The following is an 18599-nucleotide window of genomic DNA, read 5'->3' on the forward strand; positions in this document are numbered from 1 at the left end:
AGGTTCCTGGCAAAATGGTAAAAGCAGTAGCAGTTTGTCTAAAGCCCCTGTCCCCTTCTCTCCAGCACCCAATATCCTTTTGTCCAGGAGGAATACCTGTGATAAATTTCATATAAATATATGTGTTTATATATATTTAGATATGCGTGTGTTTATATATCATATATGTGATGTATAGGTGTAGGGACACACCTGAGTACACATACATTCACACTTCTTTCTTTAAGAATTTGAATAGAAGTGTGCGTATGTCTGGGGGAAGGTTATCAAGGAGAAAATCCTCAGTGTATCTTATGGCAATATGTCTGTCTGAGGAGTGCGAAGACCAAGCTAAGTGTGAGTGTATGTGCACACATGTGTTTGCCCATGTGTTATGTTCACATCCTAGTCTTCAAGGTGTGATTCAATGAATGGGAAGTGAACCAAGATGGTTTAAGGTGAAACTCAGTGTATAAATATAAATAAATATAAAATGGAGAGATTTACTATTCTGTTTCGATGAAGGGAAAAGCTTTTAATATTCTGGGCCTTCACGGTCTGCAGCTCAGATAGTTAAGCATCTTTCTGTGGGGAACATAATATGCATATTGTTGATGTAACCTCTGGCTCAGTATTCCCATGCATGTTGTCATGGAAACATAAACTTTGAGTTCCTTTGTGGGTGGAGGAGTTCTCCTGGGCCATGAGTGACAGCTTGAGACTCCTCCAGAATGTGAGGGGTTGATTCAGCCTCAATTTAATCTCATTTGGGGAGCCCCACATATATTCAGGTCTCATTTGACTTTTTTGAGCTTAGCCTGCTTATCAACTATTTTAAAATTGGGTTGGACCACTCTGTTAAATTCCTTGTGGTTTTGCATGGATCTACCAAAGACGTTTGGGGTCATCTATGTGTTTTATGGTTCCCTGGAGGAATTTTGTCTGGACTTATGTTTGGGTTGCCACATGTGCAGGAAAGATTTTCACCCAGGACAATTTGATTTCTCACCTTTGGGTGAGAAAATTAGTCAACCTGAGGCCATGAATCCCTGTTGTAAGAGCCCCATGTGCTGTAGGAATTCATTTGGTACTAGACTTTTCTTCCAAGAAAGGAAGCTTTTTTTTCTTTCTTTTCCCTTTTTTTCTGCCTTTTTGGGTTTAATTCAAATTTTAAGTTTTGTTTTTCCTACTTCATTTGAATTGGGACAAACCCTTATAAGTACTAGGTTGGTGGTAGCCTATTTGTATTTGGAGGGTAATTGTAATCTCCAGGCATACCAGCTATGGTAAATCTGGTCTCTCACAAAGCAAAAATAACAACCCACACTATTAATTTTGCGATTGTCTAAGAGTGGACTGCTTGGGACTCTTCATGGCATACAGAAGGCCATTAAGAATTGTGAGTCACAGATTTTGTTAAGACTTTAGTGTATGAGATTAGGGAATATACTTCAAAGGTTGTTGTTTGAGCCGCCTCAGATTCGCAGAGGACTTTCATGAATTTGGGATATGGATAGATGTACCCAAAGCATTCCAGTTGATTTGCTGGGGACAGTAAACATTTAATTGAGGGGAGAGTGTAGTAAAGTTTTGGATTTCCATGAAGCTGGGCCCTTCCAGAGGGACATGTACTCCAGGCCTTTGCTAAGCACATGTGCAGGCAAAGGCTCCCATTGGTTCCTTCATTCCCCTAACAGGAGGGATGTCAAAACCTATTGGTGACTGAGCCAAGATGAGCCATCCTCTTAGTAGGGTAGGCTTTAAAAGAGGAGGATAGTCTTCTTTCTTTTCCTCCCTTTTGAGCTTGCCACTTGGGACTCTGCTAGCTCTTCTTTGGATTTCCAGCAAAGGGAGAGCGAGGATTTATCTTCCCTCCCGTTCCCCAGCAACAGCAATGTGGGTTGCAAGAAAATTGCACTGAGAGCATGTGCTTGTTTAGGTGAACCTGATCCTAGACTTCAAGTCCCCAAATGCCTCTTGTGCTTTGTGTTTCTTTCTCCAAATATATAAAACTGAACAACAATCCTGAGAGATGGATGTTTCCAGCTTTGGCAGCTACCTCATGAATTTGAGAGCTCTGGTTGCCTGGTAGGAGGTATTTTGTGCAGTTATACCCTCTTCATAGGAAAAGGTGACCACAACCATGACAATGATCCATATTTTGGCTATCCAGAAGACCTGAACCTTGAGTTGCTGTCCAGACAGTATAGACTGAGGTAAAAATGAAATCTGCACAACAGTCCCAGAAGTTTCTTGAGTGTCTTATAATAGTGGTGATAAATTGTAGTTTGTTTTAAATATATGCTAATGCATACTTATGAGTCTTTTGTTTTAAGCATTGCTTTTATGGTGGAAAAAATATACATTTGTCCTAAACCTGGTATCTACTACTTTGTACATTGAGTAACTTTTCCAGAAGAGGACCCTATTAATCCATTTTAGAGGAGACTCTAGACATCAGAGTCTTCCATACCTAGCCATACCTGAGCTTTTACTTGGTACTACAGTATAGGTACGTAAAAAGCTAAACAGGAAAAAAGCCCGAATCTCTTCTTTTAGGAGTTAGGCTTCTGTAGGAATTCTCTCAGATCCTCCTAAGTCCAGAACAGGAGTCCCTTATAAGAACAGGGGCTCCTGGACTCCGAGTGACATTGGCTTTTATAAAACTTGTCTTCTTCCTGCCCCAGAGGCATCAGTTCTCACATATGTACTTTAGTGTATGAGACAGTGCAGTGCGGTAGAAACTGAATTCTTCTGAGTCGCCTGACTCAAGAGACTTAGGTTCAAGTTCCAAACTAGCCAGCTAACTCACTGTGTGACCTTATACTTCTCTGAGTCTCAGTTTTCTTCCCTGTATGAGGGGAGTGGATGAGACAGTATCTGGAGTCCTTTCCAGCTTTATGAGTTTAAGACTCTCCAGACTGACTTGGCTATGGCCCTGTCCCAGAGAGAATTGGTGTTTTGAAAGCTGAGCCAAAAGAAGATGATGCTTAATTCAAAGAAGCGAATAACTGATGGTAGAATGTTAGGCATCAGCTATATTCCCTGGGATTTTTATTAGCTCCCAATATGTAGCTCCCAGAGAAAGTGCCACCTACAAGAACTGCCCTGAAAGAGAGGCTACGATTAAGATAAAAGAACAAGAGCTTATTCATGCCCACTGCTAAGACCACACTGAAGGTGCATTGGCTGACAACTTGGGGTGTTCTGGGATGCCAGATAACCCTCCCCAACCTGTAGAAGCTTATAATGATAATTAGTCTGGAACTGTCTGGGAAGGGGAATAGTGCCTGGTCTTTTGGGCAAAGAACTTCAATTTCATTCCACTCCTCATAGAATCATAGCGTGTCAGCAAGAAGGGCCCTTAGGACATAGAATAGTAATATTTAACACTTAGGTAGCACTTATTATATCCAGGCACTGTGCCAAGCACTTTAGGATTATTATCTCATTTGGCCCCCATAATGACCCCGATAAGATGCTATTATCATCTCCATTTTACAGATAAATAAACTGAGGCAAACATGGACGGACTCTCTGAACACGTAATGTCAAAGCTAGGTGGGACCTTAGAACGTGGCATGTGAAAGCTGGAAGGGAGCCCAGAATATAAAGTTTTGGAACTGGGAGAGGCCTCTGAGACTGTCTAATCCAACTACTTTGTTTTATAGATGGCCCAGAGAGAAGCTTACTACCTGTATGACACTGGCAAAGTCACTTAAACCTCTGGGTTTTTGTTGCCAATTCTGTAAATCAGAGTGTTGGACCCAATCTCTAAGGTCTCTTCTAGTTCTAAATTCTGTGACTAAAAGTGATTTGACCAAGGTCACACAATGTGTTACTGACTGAGCTGGAGCTGGAACCTATGTCTCCCGGTTTCCAGTCCAGGACTCCTTCCACCCCATGGTGATGCCTCTTCTTTAGTCACTTTCCTTTTGTCCCATTTGACTAGCCCTGGGGCAGGGCACACAGAGGGGTTTGAGTTATGTGGCTGATCAACTACAATCTCCTGCCTCTGCCCACGAAACCACTAGGCAATGTGGCGCCCTACATGAAAGAGGAGCTTGAAAGACTTTCCAGAACAAACCAGGAGTTGGTGTTCCAAGGTGAAAAATAAAATCTTTATTTTGGTTACTTCAGCATATGCACTACACAGACATGCCCAAATAGCTGGCAAGTGCCCGCAAATTGGGATGGGCACAAATGGCTCAAAAGCAAGTTCCCCTGCCCGCTCTGCTAGAAAAAGCTTTATATAAACTATGGACAGAATCAAATACCATTTTTTGCTCACATTTTAAAATCTTGTTTGAAAAAAAAAACCCCAGATTATTTCCCTAGCAGTAGTAGTAGCAAGTATGAGCAAAGCTTCCAAAACTCTTCATCTCCTGTTTTCCAGATAGACACCATTTCATACTGATATAGTGCTTTGCAGTGTTTTTACAGTGAATTCATAGCCATTCTCTCATGGGATGTTCACAGCAATGTTACAGAGGATTCTTGTTCTCATTTTACAGACTGGGTAACTAAAGCCAGAGAAATGAACTGCCAAGGGGAACTGTTTTTGGTAGAACCAGAACTAGAATCCAGGTCCTCTGACTTCCAGTCCAGGAATTATTCCTCTACATGAGGCTCTCTCTCCAGATGCCTATATGTTTTTTGTGTTCTCCCTACAAATTTTACCTTTCTGAGGCTTGATATCCTGGAGCTAACTGGAAGTTGAAGATGGTACAGAAGCAAGGAATATTTTTTTTATCTTTCAGGTATTTCCCCTAAACTAGGGAATTTTCAGATCTGGGACAGGAATTTTCTATTCCAATTTACTGGACAGGTCCTCAGAGGTAGTCTGACACAGCTTGAAACTGAAGCAGGACACCTCTCCATGGCACCCCCAAGTGGTCATCCATCAATAGAATGTAAACTCTTTGAGGGCAGGAACTCTCTCATTTTTTACTTGCATCTCCAGAACCTAGGACAGCTCCTGGCAGAGAGTAGGCACTTAATAGGTGCTTGTTGATTGGTTGATTACTGAAGAACTCCAGTGCTTCTAAGGCAGTCCATTCCTATTTTGTATAGCTGTGCTTTTTTTTTTTTTCTCACTCATATCAAAATCTGACTCTTTGTAACTTCCCTCCATTGCTTTATAGTTCTGCCCTTTGGAACCAAGTAGAAGTCTAATCTTTCTTGTGATAGCCCTTCAAGGATTTGAAGGCAACTATCATCCCATCTTCCCCAAGTCTTCACTAGGCTAAAAATCCCTAGCTCCTTCAACTTAAATTCATATATTTAGGTGGTTTCAGGACTCCTCACTCTCTTGGTCCCTTTTTTCTGGCATGTTGCTTCTCATGAAGATGACTCTACATTTTTTTAAGGCTATATCAATGGCACACAAGCTTGGGCAGATCCTATCACAGAATCCCTGAATCAGTATTACAAGGAATCTTCAAGTCCTTGTAGTCTAACTCCTACCTGAACAAGAGTTCTATCTCCAGCATCCTCAAGCTTGCTAGATTTTGATCAAAGATGTGCAAGTTCTCCTAGAAGCTATAGCTTTGAAGGCCCCTCCTCCCTGCTTCACTATAAGTCTACAGATCTGTGTTGAGAGGCTGTGCAATGAGGAGGGCCTGGGGTCAAGCCTTGGGTCAGCATCAATACAAGCTAGTATGAAAGGTTGGGTCCTAAGAATCTTGACTTTGCCCCTAGAAGGTCCAATGTAGGTCCTGAGAATGGTGGGAGAAAGGAGGAAGATATGGCAAAGTCAAGCTGACCTGAAGGCATAGTGCCAAAGGTGAAGAGAAGTGTGAAGGCAAATTGAATATTACAGTCACCTTATAGTTCTTGGGAACCTAACAAGCAGGTAGCCTAATGCCTTTGGGAATGAGGCACATGTGCTCCAGCCTCCGACTTGGGGTGAATAACTCAGCTCTCTGGAGCACAGGATTGTAGGCACTGGCCCTGTCTTTCTACTCAGAGTCTCAAAGCTTGGTGGGAAGGGCAAGGTAAAGAGACTATCCAAACCAATCACTTCCTTTAACAGAGGAGGTAACTGAGGCCCAGAGATGGGATTAAAACCATAGAAATCCTAAATTGGAAGGAGCCTCAGTTCGAGTCCAGCTTCCTTTCCAAGTGCAGTGGTCTACTTGTAACAGCCCTGACAAGTGCTCTGTCTGTTCTTGGAACTCTAAGAACAACTTCCTCTTGGGGAAGTTCCATTCCTTTGTGAATTAGCTCTGATTTATAAAGAGGTCTTTTTTTTGAGCTGAAATCTACCTCTCTATAGCTTCTATCAGTTTCTCCCAGTTCTGCTCTCTGAGGCCAATCAGAAAAAGACCACTTTCCATGTAACAACTCTGCGGATATTTCAAGACAGCAGCTTTGTCTCCTTAAAGGGTTCTTTCCACTACATCTTATTTATTTCTTTGAATATGATGCAGATTCATCTACTGGTCCCCAATATCAAGTGCCCTGATTCCTCCTCATGCTAGGAGCCATCTTTTTGCTTGTCGAAACCTCCCACTGTATCCTATATCTCTGGGTGAGGCTAGCTTGGAGGATAAGAGGTTGAGTATAGGTTGAAATTGACCATCTTAGTCTAGACCCATGACCTGATAGTGCAAGAAGGGGACCCCTTATTGGGGCAGGGGTGGGTGTTATGTCTCTGCATAAAAATAGTTGCAGGCCAGGGACAGGGCATTACATCTTTGACAGTCGCCAGCCACTGTCAGAACTGCCCTGTCAATATCATGGTACTGTTGCATCATGGGAAAAGGACCCTCCCTATGACTGAGGGAATATTAAAAACTCAACCTTCTCAGGGGCTCTGGATTTTAGGAAAGGTAATGGGCCAGATGGATGCAACCCAGACTTTATGACTCCCAAAGATGGCTGTTGACCATCTTTAATCCTGTGTGACCTAGAGTGTTTCCAATGCAGAGAATTCCCATGGGGCCCGGGACATTAGGGGGAAGGGAAAGACTCTTGATTGAATTTCCATGTTATTATGGGGTACAGCTTGGGAGTTGTCTTACGGGGTGTGATTAGGCTCAGTTGTGTGGGTTGGGATGGGCATGGGGAGATTGGGGTTTGCTCCCCATCCCTCTATGGCCGACAAACAGCTTCTCTGTTGAACTATTCTCCAATAATCACATTCCGGTGACCCTTCACTGCCTTCATCTTGTCACTTTCGAAGTTCACCACCAGCTTGTGTAGTCCCGGCCACTGGGGCATCAGGTCCATTCGGGCTGTGACAGTGCTTCCAGGTTCCACTGGATCAGTGCTTGGAGAAGAAATAGAGAGATGGTAGAGACTTAGTCCTGAGATGTTCTCATGACCCCTTACCAGATCTCTCAGGGCAACGCACATAGTCTGGGGACAGGGGGTAGGGATGGGAGGGATAGACATAGTTTGTTTCAAGGTTGTTTAGTCGACTTGAATTGAACCACCACTTTCTAGGCTGCTAGAGATTCATCGTCTGTAAAAACTATGAAGGGACCTTAAGCATCATCTAGTCCCATTTCACCCCTCCTAAGGTATATGTGCACCTATGTGTAGGTATATGTTTGTGCATGATGTGGTTACAAGTTTGCACATGGATAGAATCCTAAAGCTTCTTAGAGCTAGAAGGGGCCTTAGAGATCATCTAGTTCAACCCCTTAATTTTACAGGGAGGAACCTGAGACCAAAGAGAGGGAGTAACTTGCCCAAGGTCCCATGAGTGGCAGAGCTGAATCCTGAACGCATGTCTCCTGACTCCTAAGACAGAGCTCAGGATAGAGTCCTGTATGTATGTGTATATATCCATGTGTATATATGGAGAATAAGTAGTTACAAAAATTTCTGTGCTGTATGGATACCTACATATGCATGTGGTGTAGACACGTATATACATAGGTATATATGTATAGATTGTGGGTATATGTCAGTATCAACAAACATATATAGGGGCACAGAGGTGAGACTAGTTCTTGATCTGTTGTAATTAGACCAATGGGCAGGTCAGGTATCCCTGTCTGAGTTGGGGTGGATGTGGATGTGGCCTTGAAAAGTTGAGCCTGACATATCTAAGGGGAATCTGAAACCTATCTCTCTATCCCTTATGCATCCTAAGTTTCTGCATTCTCAGAGGTCACCAGGATTCATATCCCAGGTAATATGAAAACCCTTTCTTTCCATGCTGAGCAAGGAGCAACAGTGACCCAAACTCAGACATGGTCCTGAGCTTGCTCTGGGGCAAGCCTCAGAGGGATGAGCCTGGCTGGATTTGGGGGGGGGGGGGTGTATGTTAGTAAGGCTTAGTTAGGTTCACTATAGTAACCCCTTTCTGAAGGGTCAGTGACTGTCCTTCAAGACCCAGCTGAAATGTTACCTCTTATCTGAAGCCTCTTCTGATTTTTCCAACCCATAACAGATCTTTCTTTTCAAAGTTCCCACAACTATGACAAATTAGTCCCTGCAATTTGGCCCTTGGTGATATAAAAACTGGTTTTCTGACTACTTCTTGTGTAGATCCTCAGCCAGATGGGTAGCTCCTAGAAGGCAGGCTCTTGGTCTCCTCTTTACCCATAGGGCAGATGAGCAGTTAAGCCCAAACTGGAGGTGAGAATGCTCAGTTGTTGGCTGGCTAATTTATGGTGAAATAGTGTATTCTCTGTCACTCATTCTCTTTCTCCTCTGTGGTGGGAAAGTTCCAGTATTCAACCACAGGGGAAGCCAGCTTTAAACCTCCAACATAACTTTGCTGCAGAGAGATAGATCATGGAATCTGCGAACATCAGAAGGCATCCAGATCAAGCTATCGCCTGACCAGGAATACATCCTATAGCATTCTTAATGAATGGGCATCAGGTTTCTGCTCGTAGGCCTTCAGTGATGGAGAATCTCCATCTTCTGAGGCAGTCCATTCAACTTTGTTAAGAAGTCTTCCCCTACATTAAGCTGAAATTTCTCTCATTTAATTATGTGCCGTTACTCCTAGTTAGAGGAATCATAGATTCTCAGATTTAGAAGAGACCTCACAATCGATCCAGTCCAACTCATCTCTAGACAAATGTTCTCAAGCACATCTCTGACAAGTGGTCATCTAACTGGGGCCAAACAGAATCAGTCTAATACCGTTCCCCCATAACCCTTTGTAACCCAGCCCCTTCCCACATTTCCAGGGATCCTATACCTCACATCCCTCCATGTATTTTTCTATCCAGTGATGCTGGCCTCCTAGCTGTTCCTTATGCATGATATTCCTTCTCCGGATTAAAGGTTCTCACTGGCTGTCTCTGAGGCCTGGGACTTCCTCCCTTTTCATCTCTACCTCTGAGCTTCTCCTGCTTCTTTCAAGTCTCAGTTAAATTCTCACCTTCTTCATAGACTAGCCTTTCTTAACCCCAGACCTCAGAGACCACCCTCAGTTTGTCCTACATATATTCTGCTTGCACGTAGTCATTTGCATGTTGTCTCCCCATTAGACTGTGAGGTATTTGAGAGCAAAAACTGAGTTTTTGTTTGTTTTTTATGTTTTTGTTTTTGCCTCTCTTTGTATCTCTCTTGATTAGCACATTGTGTGGAACACAGTAGGTGCTTAATAAATGTTAGTTAACTGGATTGACCCACTATGCTCTAGGTACTTGCAGATTGCTATTATGTTCCACCTTAGCCCTTTTTAAGCATTCTCTTCTCCTGGGCTCCAGCCCTGACTTTGTCACTTACTCTCTGACTTGGATCACTTAACCACCCCTGGGTCCCTATAAAGGGAGGGAGTGAAAGGTTGGACCATTCCAGGTCTAAACCAATGATCCCATGATCTTCTAACCTCAAAGATCTCCTTCATTTCTAAATCCACACTTTTGGTTCCTTTGACAGATCCTTGTCTGGCTTGGTCTCCAGTTCCTTTGCGGTCCCGGTCACTCTCCTAGAAACTCTACAGTTTGTCAGTGACTTCTCACAAAGGGACTCACTCCACCCCATAAGGCCCTTTCCACTTGTGTGAAGTGAACACTTACATCTCAACTATCTTCTGCCCCTGAGTTAGCCCAGTGCCCTCTGCAGTAAAGACACAGCCAAGCAAGGGAACTTGGAGAGGGTTTTTAACAGACAATTCAGCCACCAGCTTCCGATTCTTCTTGGGTTCTCCTAGGATCTGCAATGGACAGAAGAATGATATGAACCTTTGGGAAAAGAGCAAGGAGGCAGGGCTATAGAGGTGGGAGAAGCACTGACCTGGGGGCCTAGAGGCCTGAATTCTAGTCCTTCTACTGTGAGGTCTTGGGCAAGTCCCTTATCTCTCTGGGTCAGTTTCCTTGTGTATAAAGTGAAAATAATAACCCCTGCTCTAGTTCCATTCATAGGGCCATTGAAAGAATCATCATTAGTGATGAATAAAGAGTAAAAGTTCTTAATTACTAATACAACTTGCCTCCTGACTAATGCCCTTGGGGACTCTTACTACAGGTATACAACTTTCCAAGAACTGGGGTCTATAGCTCAGTTAAGAGCATGGTCTTAAAGGCATCCATGTTATGGTTTTGATCTTTATGGGGGCCAGTTAACTTTGTTCTGTTCCAGGGTCACAGGGGTCACCATAACTCTGGTTGGCCACTGCCATTAGTCTTAAGGGGAAATGATCCAAATAGAAGGTAGATAGCTCAGTGGGACACATTCTCACTAATAATTGTTCATATTTCTATAGTGCCTTAAGATTCACAAAGGTATTTTCCTCACAATAGCCCTATGAGCTAGGTAGTGTAAGTATTTTCACCCCCATTTTACAGATGGGTAAACTGAGGTTCAGCTAGTTGGTGTTGGCATTTAGATTTGAATCCAGGTCTATCCTGACTCCAAGTCCAGCATTCTTTCCACTATTCCACACTGGAGACACATTCCAAAAGCATGTGTCCTACTGCCCGGGTCAGTTACATAGTTTTATTGTAGAAGAGCTTCTAAGCTTACTACTAAAAGCAAGTAATCAGAGAATTATAGAATATAGAAAATTATAGAATGTAATTATAGAACTGGAAAGAACCTTAGAACACAGAAAATTGAATGTCAGGACTAGAACATAGAATATCAGGCCAGGAAGGGAACTTCCAGATCATTTAATAATAATGACTAGATACAGAGTGCTTTACAGTTTGTAAAGTACTTTATAAATATCTCATTCTATCCTTACAACAACCGCAAGAGATAGGTGCTATTACTATCTCCATTTTACAGATGAGGAAACTGAGGTAAAGGTTGAATGACTTGCCCACCATCACGGATCTAGGAAGTGTGTGAGGCCAAATTTGAGTTAAGTTCTTCCTGACCCCAGGCCAAACACTCTATCTACAGCACCACCCAGGTGCTGCCAGTGCTCATTTTATAGACAAAGAAACTAAGGCAGAGAAAGAGGCAGAGATGCTCTCAGCTATGCCCTGGTGCTGCCTCTATGGGAAGGGGAAAAGAGGTAACTCGGCTCCTTCTGTGCCCCTCACCTTGTCCCCAGGAGCCCCCTTGGGGCCTACAGTGAGGGCATCTGCTTCCCATTGCTTCCCCTCATTTTGCCTTTGGCCTGCCCTTTGGGACAGTGTGGGCCAGTGTTCTCCTTACCCTGATCTTGATCTCCGGATTCAGCAGGTAGATGTCTCGTTCAGCTAACAGGAAAGTCTGGGACCGTTGCACTTGAAGGAGCATCTTCACCTTGATCAGGTTGGTCTCTCTCAGGTGGTCACGATATTGTGAGTAGATGATCCTCAGGGGTATTTTCTTCTCTGTAAGAAAAATGAGGATAAGTTCATCTTTGGCATTTGGGGTAGGGGTGTGTGTGTGTGTGTGTGTCCCCGTGTCCCCTATTAATGCAGATGGTGAGAATGGCCAGTCTTCAGCTGCTTTCCTCCCTAGGAGAGTGGTGGGCAGACCATAGGTGAGGTCTGCCTAAGAACCATTCCCTGTTGTTTAGTTTCTGTACCTCTCCAGCTATAGACCAGGATCCTTTTCATCTTGAACTAACTGCTCACTTTCTCTAAACTCCCCGGGTCACTGCCAGTCTTTACTCGTCTCTTGTACAGGACTACTGAAACAACCTCCTAACCTGTCTTCCCACCTCCAGAAGGAAGATTCCTGACCTTCCTCCCCTCCCTTGCAATTTACATTGACATGATGCCAGAGTCACTTTTCTGCCCAGCTCTGATCACTTCTCACTGAAAGGAAGACCAACAATGAGCACTTACTAAAGTACTTATTATACATGACCCTATGATTGGTATTAAGGAAAGATGGGAAATAAAATGGAGTGCACAACAGCCGTGACTTGAAGTGATAAAGTCGGGGGGCCAAGAGCATGAGAGCAGCCATATTAGTGTTAGAGGGACAGGATATGGGCAGGAGTTGAAAGTCCGATGCCTGGGAGGGAGAGGGACACCCTTAGAGCCGACCTCTACGGAACCAGAAAATCTTGTGCCTCGGGACATATAGGGGAGAATAATTTGCTCCTGTGGTTGACCTGAAAACATTAAACCATTCTGGGCTTGGCTTCCTGTCCTCCCAGCTCATGGAAGTGCCCTAGATCTTGTCATCAAAAGAATAACAACTACAGGCAGTGCGGCCTGGCGAGGGTCCAGCCCTATGTCAGCCTCCAGATTCCTTCTTAGTCAGAATCACATCCAGGTGCTGAGTGAATTCTCCCTGTGGTGGGAGGGCCTGTGGAGAGGCAGCTGGGGGAGGGGAAGGCCCATGTTCAAGTGCTGGGTCTGCCACTTCTGACACAGCCTGGAGGATGCCCCTCCCAATCCACTTTCTTGGGGGTCTTAGCTTTTTTTACATGTAAAATGAGGTCAGAGAAGATTCTCTCAGAGGCCTTTTCCAGCTAGAGCTCCTTGCCCTCTCTGCGCTTCAGTTTCCACATCTGTGACATGGGGATGATGACCCTTGTACTACCCGTCCCCAAAGGCTTGTTATAAGGATCAAATGTGATAATGGCCCATGGAAATCTATAGTTGGAAAGGATGGATCAGGTAGGCATGGTTAGGGGATCGGACTCAGAGCCAAGAAGACCTGAATTCAAATGCTCCTTCAGACGCTGACTGGCTGTGTAACTCTAGGCCAATCGCTTACGCTCTCAGCCTCAGTTTCTTTGTCTGTAAAATGGGCACAGTAGTAGCGCCTCTCTTCCAGGGTGGTTGCAAGGCTCGAGTGAGACCACGGATGCGGAATGCTTTCCAAGCCTTGAAGCACTCTGTTTTGTTGTTCACTTGTGTCCGACTCTTTGTGAACCCAGCAAAAATATTAGACATTAGAGCAATTTGCCATTTCCTTCTCCAGCTCATTTTGCAGATGAGGAAACTGAGGCAAACAGGGCTAAGTGACTTGCCCAGGGTCACACAATCAGTAAGTGTCTGAGGCCAGATTTGAGCTCCCTGACTACAGGCCCGGCACTCTATCCACTGTGCCACCTAGCTCCCCAAAGCCCTCTATATTAAATATACATATAAAGGCTATTATTTTTTGCTTTGTTTTGGTTTTTGGAGGGGGGAAGGCAGGGCAATTGGGGTTAAGTGACTTGCCCAAGGTCACACAGCTAGTAAGTGTCTGAAGCCGGATTTGAACTCAGGTCCTCCTGACTCCAGGGCTGGTGCTCTACTCACTGCGCCACCTAGCTGCCCCTACAAATGCTATTATTAATAGAGGGAAAGGGGGTATGTGTCCTTCGTCGCTTACTTCTCTACCTGTGTTTTCCATCTACAATGGAATTCAGATTGTCACAAGGACTTGAGAACACTTACAAACGAATTTCCCTTGGACAGGCTTAATGAAGGGCAGAAATAAACATGGGTAAAGAGTGAGCAGCTCCTACCTGAGAGACAATGGTGATTAAATAGCGGTGGGAAGAAGAATCGGTTTGGAGGGAGCTTTGACCTGCTAATTTAATGGGCCATCAATTTAATTCCCTCTATACCAGGCGATTTTGGAGAGAGGTCTCTCTCCCACTGCCCTCCCTCTGGAACTTTACAAGCCTGCCCAAGATTACTGATGGGAAGTCTCTATGGACTTAGGTACAAGAGAGCTGAACACAGACTTCTCAAGTCTCTCTCTTCTCCCTCCAATCCATACTCCACATGATTGGCAGAGTCGTATCCCTAAAGCCCAGGGCTGACCTTGTCACTTCCCTGATCAAACTCCTGTGGCCCCCTTTTGCCTCTAGAAACAGATTCAGACTCCTGGGTGGGGCATTTAAAGCCCTTCTATATCCACAATAGAGAAATGGTCCAAAGGATATGAACAAACAGATCTCCAAAGAAGAATTGTAAACAGTTAACAGCCATGTGGAAGGATGCTGCAAATCACTAATAACAAGAGAAATGCAAATGAAAACAACCCAAAGGTTTCACCTCAACAAATTGGCAAAGATGCCAAGAGTTTAGAAGAGTCAATGTTGAAGAGGTTTTAAAAAGAAAAGTACCCCTTGTTGGTGGAACCATGAATCAGTGCAAACGTTCTGGAAAGCAATTTGGGATTATACAAATAAAACGTTTAAAATGTCCTTGCCCTTTTACCCAGATATTTCACTACTAGGCACATACCCCAGGAAAGTCATTGACAAAAGGAAAGGCTCCATATACACCAACATATTTACAGTGGAACTTTTTGTGGTAGCAAAGAACTGGAAACAAAGTAGACGTACATCAAATGGGATGGGGATGGGGGGAGAGGGTGGGTAGCTAAACAGTCAGGTGGTGCCTGACTGTTATGGAATATTATGGTGCTGTTAGAAATGAAGAATTTAGAAAAGCATAGAAATTTTTACAACACAAACTGATGAAAATTGAAATAAACAGAGCCTGGAAAAGAGTACAACAGCTAGGTGGTGCAGTGAGAAGAGCACTGGCCCTGGAATCAGGAAGACCTGAGTTCAAATCCGGCCTCAGACACTTGACACATTTACTAGCTATGTGACCCTGGGCAAGTCACTTAACCCCAATTGCTCTGCCTTCCCCCCTCCAAAAAACCCCCAATATATACAATAATAAAACAGTAGAAATGGGGGATGGGGAGAAAGCTCACCAATCACAAAACAATCTAAGCTGAATCTGACGAAGCCAGGACTAGAATGTTTCCTGACTCCCGGTTCTTTCTCCTATTCCACGCATCCATAAACAAGATTCTCCTCTGGCTTACTAGTCATAAAGGTTAAGATTTATGGGTTTGGTTGGGCCAATAGATGCAGGTTGACCACTTCAGTTTGCTACTAGTCTGACATGCCGCTTCCCTTCTTTGAACCTACTCAGTCTCTTTCTGTAAAGTGAGGTAGCTGGACAAGGTGGTCTCTATCTATGTTGTTTTAGTCATTGTACACGTTGTTTTCTCAACTCTGTTTAGTTCATTTTGTATCTGTTCATGTAAATTTGCCCATGTTTCTCATCATATTCACCACAGCATGCTAATATTCCATGACGTCGATGAACCACCATTTGTTTGGCCATTCTCCAACGGATGGATGTTAACTTTGTTTCCAGATCTTTGCTACTACAAAAAGTTTCATATCTAGTTCTGACACTCTGTGTTTTAGCATTCTAACAGGCTTGATGGATGGTCGTCAGCCTCTGAGCATTTCTGATGCCAAAGCATTCCTGGCTTTAAGCAAGGCAGGAAGATGACCTGCCTGGGCTGGAAATCCTGTACAGGATTGGCAGGATTTGGAAAGATTGGAAAAGACTGGAAAGAGTGCCATTTGGCAATCCTGAGGTCAATTCTGATGTCTACCCAGATTTCTCTGGCAATAAAGGGTCAAATTAGAGATTAGGAGGGACTCTATAGGAAATAGTTGGGAGGGTCTAGAAAACATTAACGTAAGGGAGGCTAGAGAGTTTGTTTTTTTTTTTTTTTTCCCACGGGAGACAGCTCTTGCTTTGGAGTGGTCAGAATGAAGCTATATGGGGCCTTTTTGATGTTGGATTCCAGGCTAAGCATAGGCTATTTGCCCAAGGAACAGGGTTGGGTAGCCGTTCTCATCAGGCTCCTGATATCTGCTCATGTAATCTCCTCCTTTCTCTTGTGTTTGCTGCTTCACACTAAGGCTAAGGCACCCCTCTCTGCAGGAGATAGGAGAGAGAAGGTGGATCTGTGGTCTGTGGGTTCTACTTCAACTCTGAATGGAACCTCATTCCATTAAAATGGTGGGCCCTACCCCCCTCCACAGGACTGGGCACTGTTAGTAGGGGATCAGGAGACCAGACTAGGATGCATAGATTTGTTTCAGGCGGATTACCAATGAAATTCAATTCATTGCAGCTCTCAAGAGAAAGCATGTGGTATAATCAACAGAGAGCCAACCTCAGAGTCAGGAAGACTTAGGTCCAGGTCCCACCTCTGACCCCCACTAGGGATCAAGTGTGACCAAGTAAATCACTAAACTTCTCAGTCTCTCGGGCACCTCTTAGTTGTTGAACAGCTGAATGATCTATATTGTTGGAAGGAAATTGCCTCACCTAGGACATCCTACACCGATGAAGTCACTAGTCTGGGCAAAAATAATAAGGAGCCAATAGAAGAAATACTAGGAAACAGAGAGCTAAAAATTCCTGAAGATGGAGATAAAACGAAAAGGAGGCAGGATAGGTTTCCTGGAATTCTGAGTGCATCATTCATCAGTGAGACAGCACCTAGCTGTGTGCTGAGGCAGAGACAACAAACAAGTGTTAAAAAAAAAAAAGATCAGTTTTGATTGGAGAGAAAAAGTTATTGTGGTTGGCAGCCAGGAAACACCTCTGCAGTGAGAGACCATTCATTCCCTTGACTGGAAATTGGGAGACTTGGATTCTCCCAACTCTAGGAAGAGTGAAGCACAGGCTGCTGCAGTTGGATGGTACCTGGGAGATCGTCTTCACTAACCACCTCATTTTACAGGAAGGGATACTGGAGTCCAACAAGGGGAAAGGAGTCACCAAAGTCACGTGTTGAGTAAGTAGAACTAGGACTTGAACCCAGGTCTTCTGACTCCCTGGACATGTCAATTCATCTCTCCAGGCCTCCATTTCAAGGTCAACAAGATAACTGCCTTATCAAGAACTATTTAGTCTTTTAAGACTAGCTATCATTCTCTATAGTATGTAAGCCCCTTGAGGGAACAGACTGCTTCATTTTTGTCTTTATATCTCTATCACTTAGCATGGTACCTGACACACAGTAAGTGGTTAAAAAATGCTTGCTGATCATGGTGACCCTGTGGGATGGGTAGGGCTAGCATTTTTTGTTTTGTTTTGTTTTGTTTTTGTGAGACAATTGGGATTAAGTGACTTGCCCAGGGTTACACAGGTAGTAAATGTCAAGTGTCTGAGGTTGGATTTGAACTCAGGTCCTCCAGACTCCAAGGCTGGCGCTCTATCCACTACATCACCTAGCTGCCCCATGGTGCTAGGATTATAATTTCCATTCCACCTATGTAGAAATTGATGTTCTGGGAGAGTAAATGCTTTGTCTGTGGTCACAGAGTTAATGAGTAAGACTAATAAGGAACTCAATCCCAGGCCTCATGGCTGCAAGTGTGGTGTTCCTTCCATAATGACAGACTGTCAAGAACTAGGTCATAAAGGATAAATGCCCATTCCCTTTCTCTGGTGAAGGTGTGGCATTACCACCAATTATCTGATCCTAGCTGAGAGAGAAAAAAAAAGGAGAGGAAATAGTCTTTGTATGACCTCTAGAAGGAAGCTAGGAAGGTATATGCCTGTCAGGAATCACCCCTGTCCCTCTACACTTTTTTCTTGTTGCTGCCCGTTCTGGAGGACTTCACTTTCCAAGCTGCCTGGGGCCAGATGCCTCAGTGCTGGGACCTGTAGCTAGGAGAACAAATTGGTGATGTGGGGCAAACATTCTGGAAGATACAACCTGACTGTGTTAGACTTGCAGGCTAAAGAGAAAGCCTGGATTTGAATGCAGACTTTGCTCCTTACTTCTTGTGTGACCTTGGAGAAAGCATTTAACTTCTTTGCCCCTCACTTTCACCATCTATAAAATGAGGGGGTTGGAGTAGATAATTCCTTAGATCTCTTTCCAGTTTTCATCCTCTGATCTTGTGACCCTGCTTCCCTATTCCCGGTGCTAAGCACAGTGATACTTAATGAAGACCCAGTAAGTGATAACGTGCTTGTGACCTTACCAGATGAGGGTTCTACGATCACAGAGGGCATGTCTTTCCTGCAACACTCAGGCCCAAGTCTGCCGTTGTAGCTGACTGTCCGGGCAGCTATCAGTAGCCGGCAGCTTTGCTCTTCTGATGAAGTGTTGTTGATCACACCAAAGACGTCAAAGTCACTACCCTTGTTCATGTCTGGGGACACTTTGATCTTAATCATCACACTATCATCCCCTGGCTGCCCTTCTTGTGAAGTCAGCTTGTTCAGGTGATTCGCTCTTTTATATGTATCCCGTTCCTCCTCGGATCCTGAGATATGAAAGAATATTTCAGTGAGCAGCAACACCATGAGGTGTGTATGTGTGTGTGCATGAGTGTGTGTAAGCAACAATAATAATAATTAACATTTACAGAGCACCTTAAGGTTTGCAAAGTGCTTACCATGCTTAATCTCCTTTGACCCTCACAAGACCACTATGAGAGGTGGGTGCTATTATTATCCCCGTGATACAGAGGAGAAAAC

The 18599-nt window shown here is 44.0% G+C and overlaps 1 protein-coding gene across 1 annotated transcript in view; it reads right to left on the minus strand.

Moving 5' to 3' along the window:
- Window positions 1-4086: 4086 nt before the first annotated feature.
- TGM2 (transglutaminase 2) overlaps window positions 4087-18599 on the minus strand; it is a 62064-nt gene continuing 47551 nt past the window's right edge. The window contains exons 10-13 of the mRNA XM_036749481.1: window positions 18101-18385; window positions 11557-11717; window positions 9972-10108; window positions 4087-7252 (exon numbers count right to left, since the gene is read on the minus strand). Coding sequence (XP_036605376.1) covers window positions 7105-7252; window positions 9972-10108; window positions 11557-11717; window positions 18101-18385 — 731 coding nt within the window. The 3' untranslated portion in view covers window positions 4087-7104. The remainder of the gene's footprint in view (window positions 7253-9971; window positions 10109-11556; window positions 11718-18100; window positions 18386-18599) is intronic.

Source organism: Trichosurus vulpecula, chromosome 3, assembly GCF_011100635.1.
Source record: "Trichosurus vulpecula isolate mTriVul1 chromosome 3, mTriVul1.pri, whole genome shotgun sequence".
Lineage (NCBI taxonomy): Eukaryota > Metazoa > Chordata > Mammalia > Diprotodontia > Phalangeridae > Trichosurus > Trichosurus vulpecula.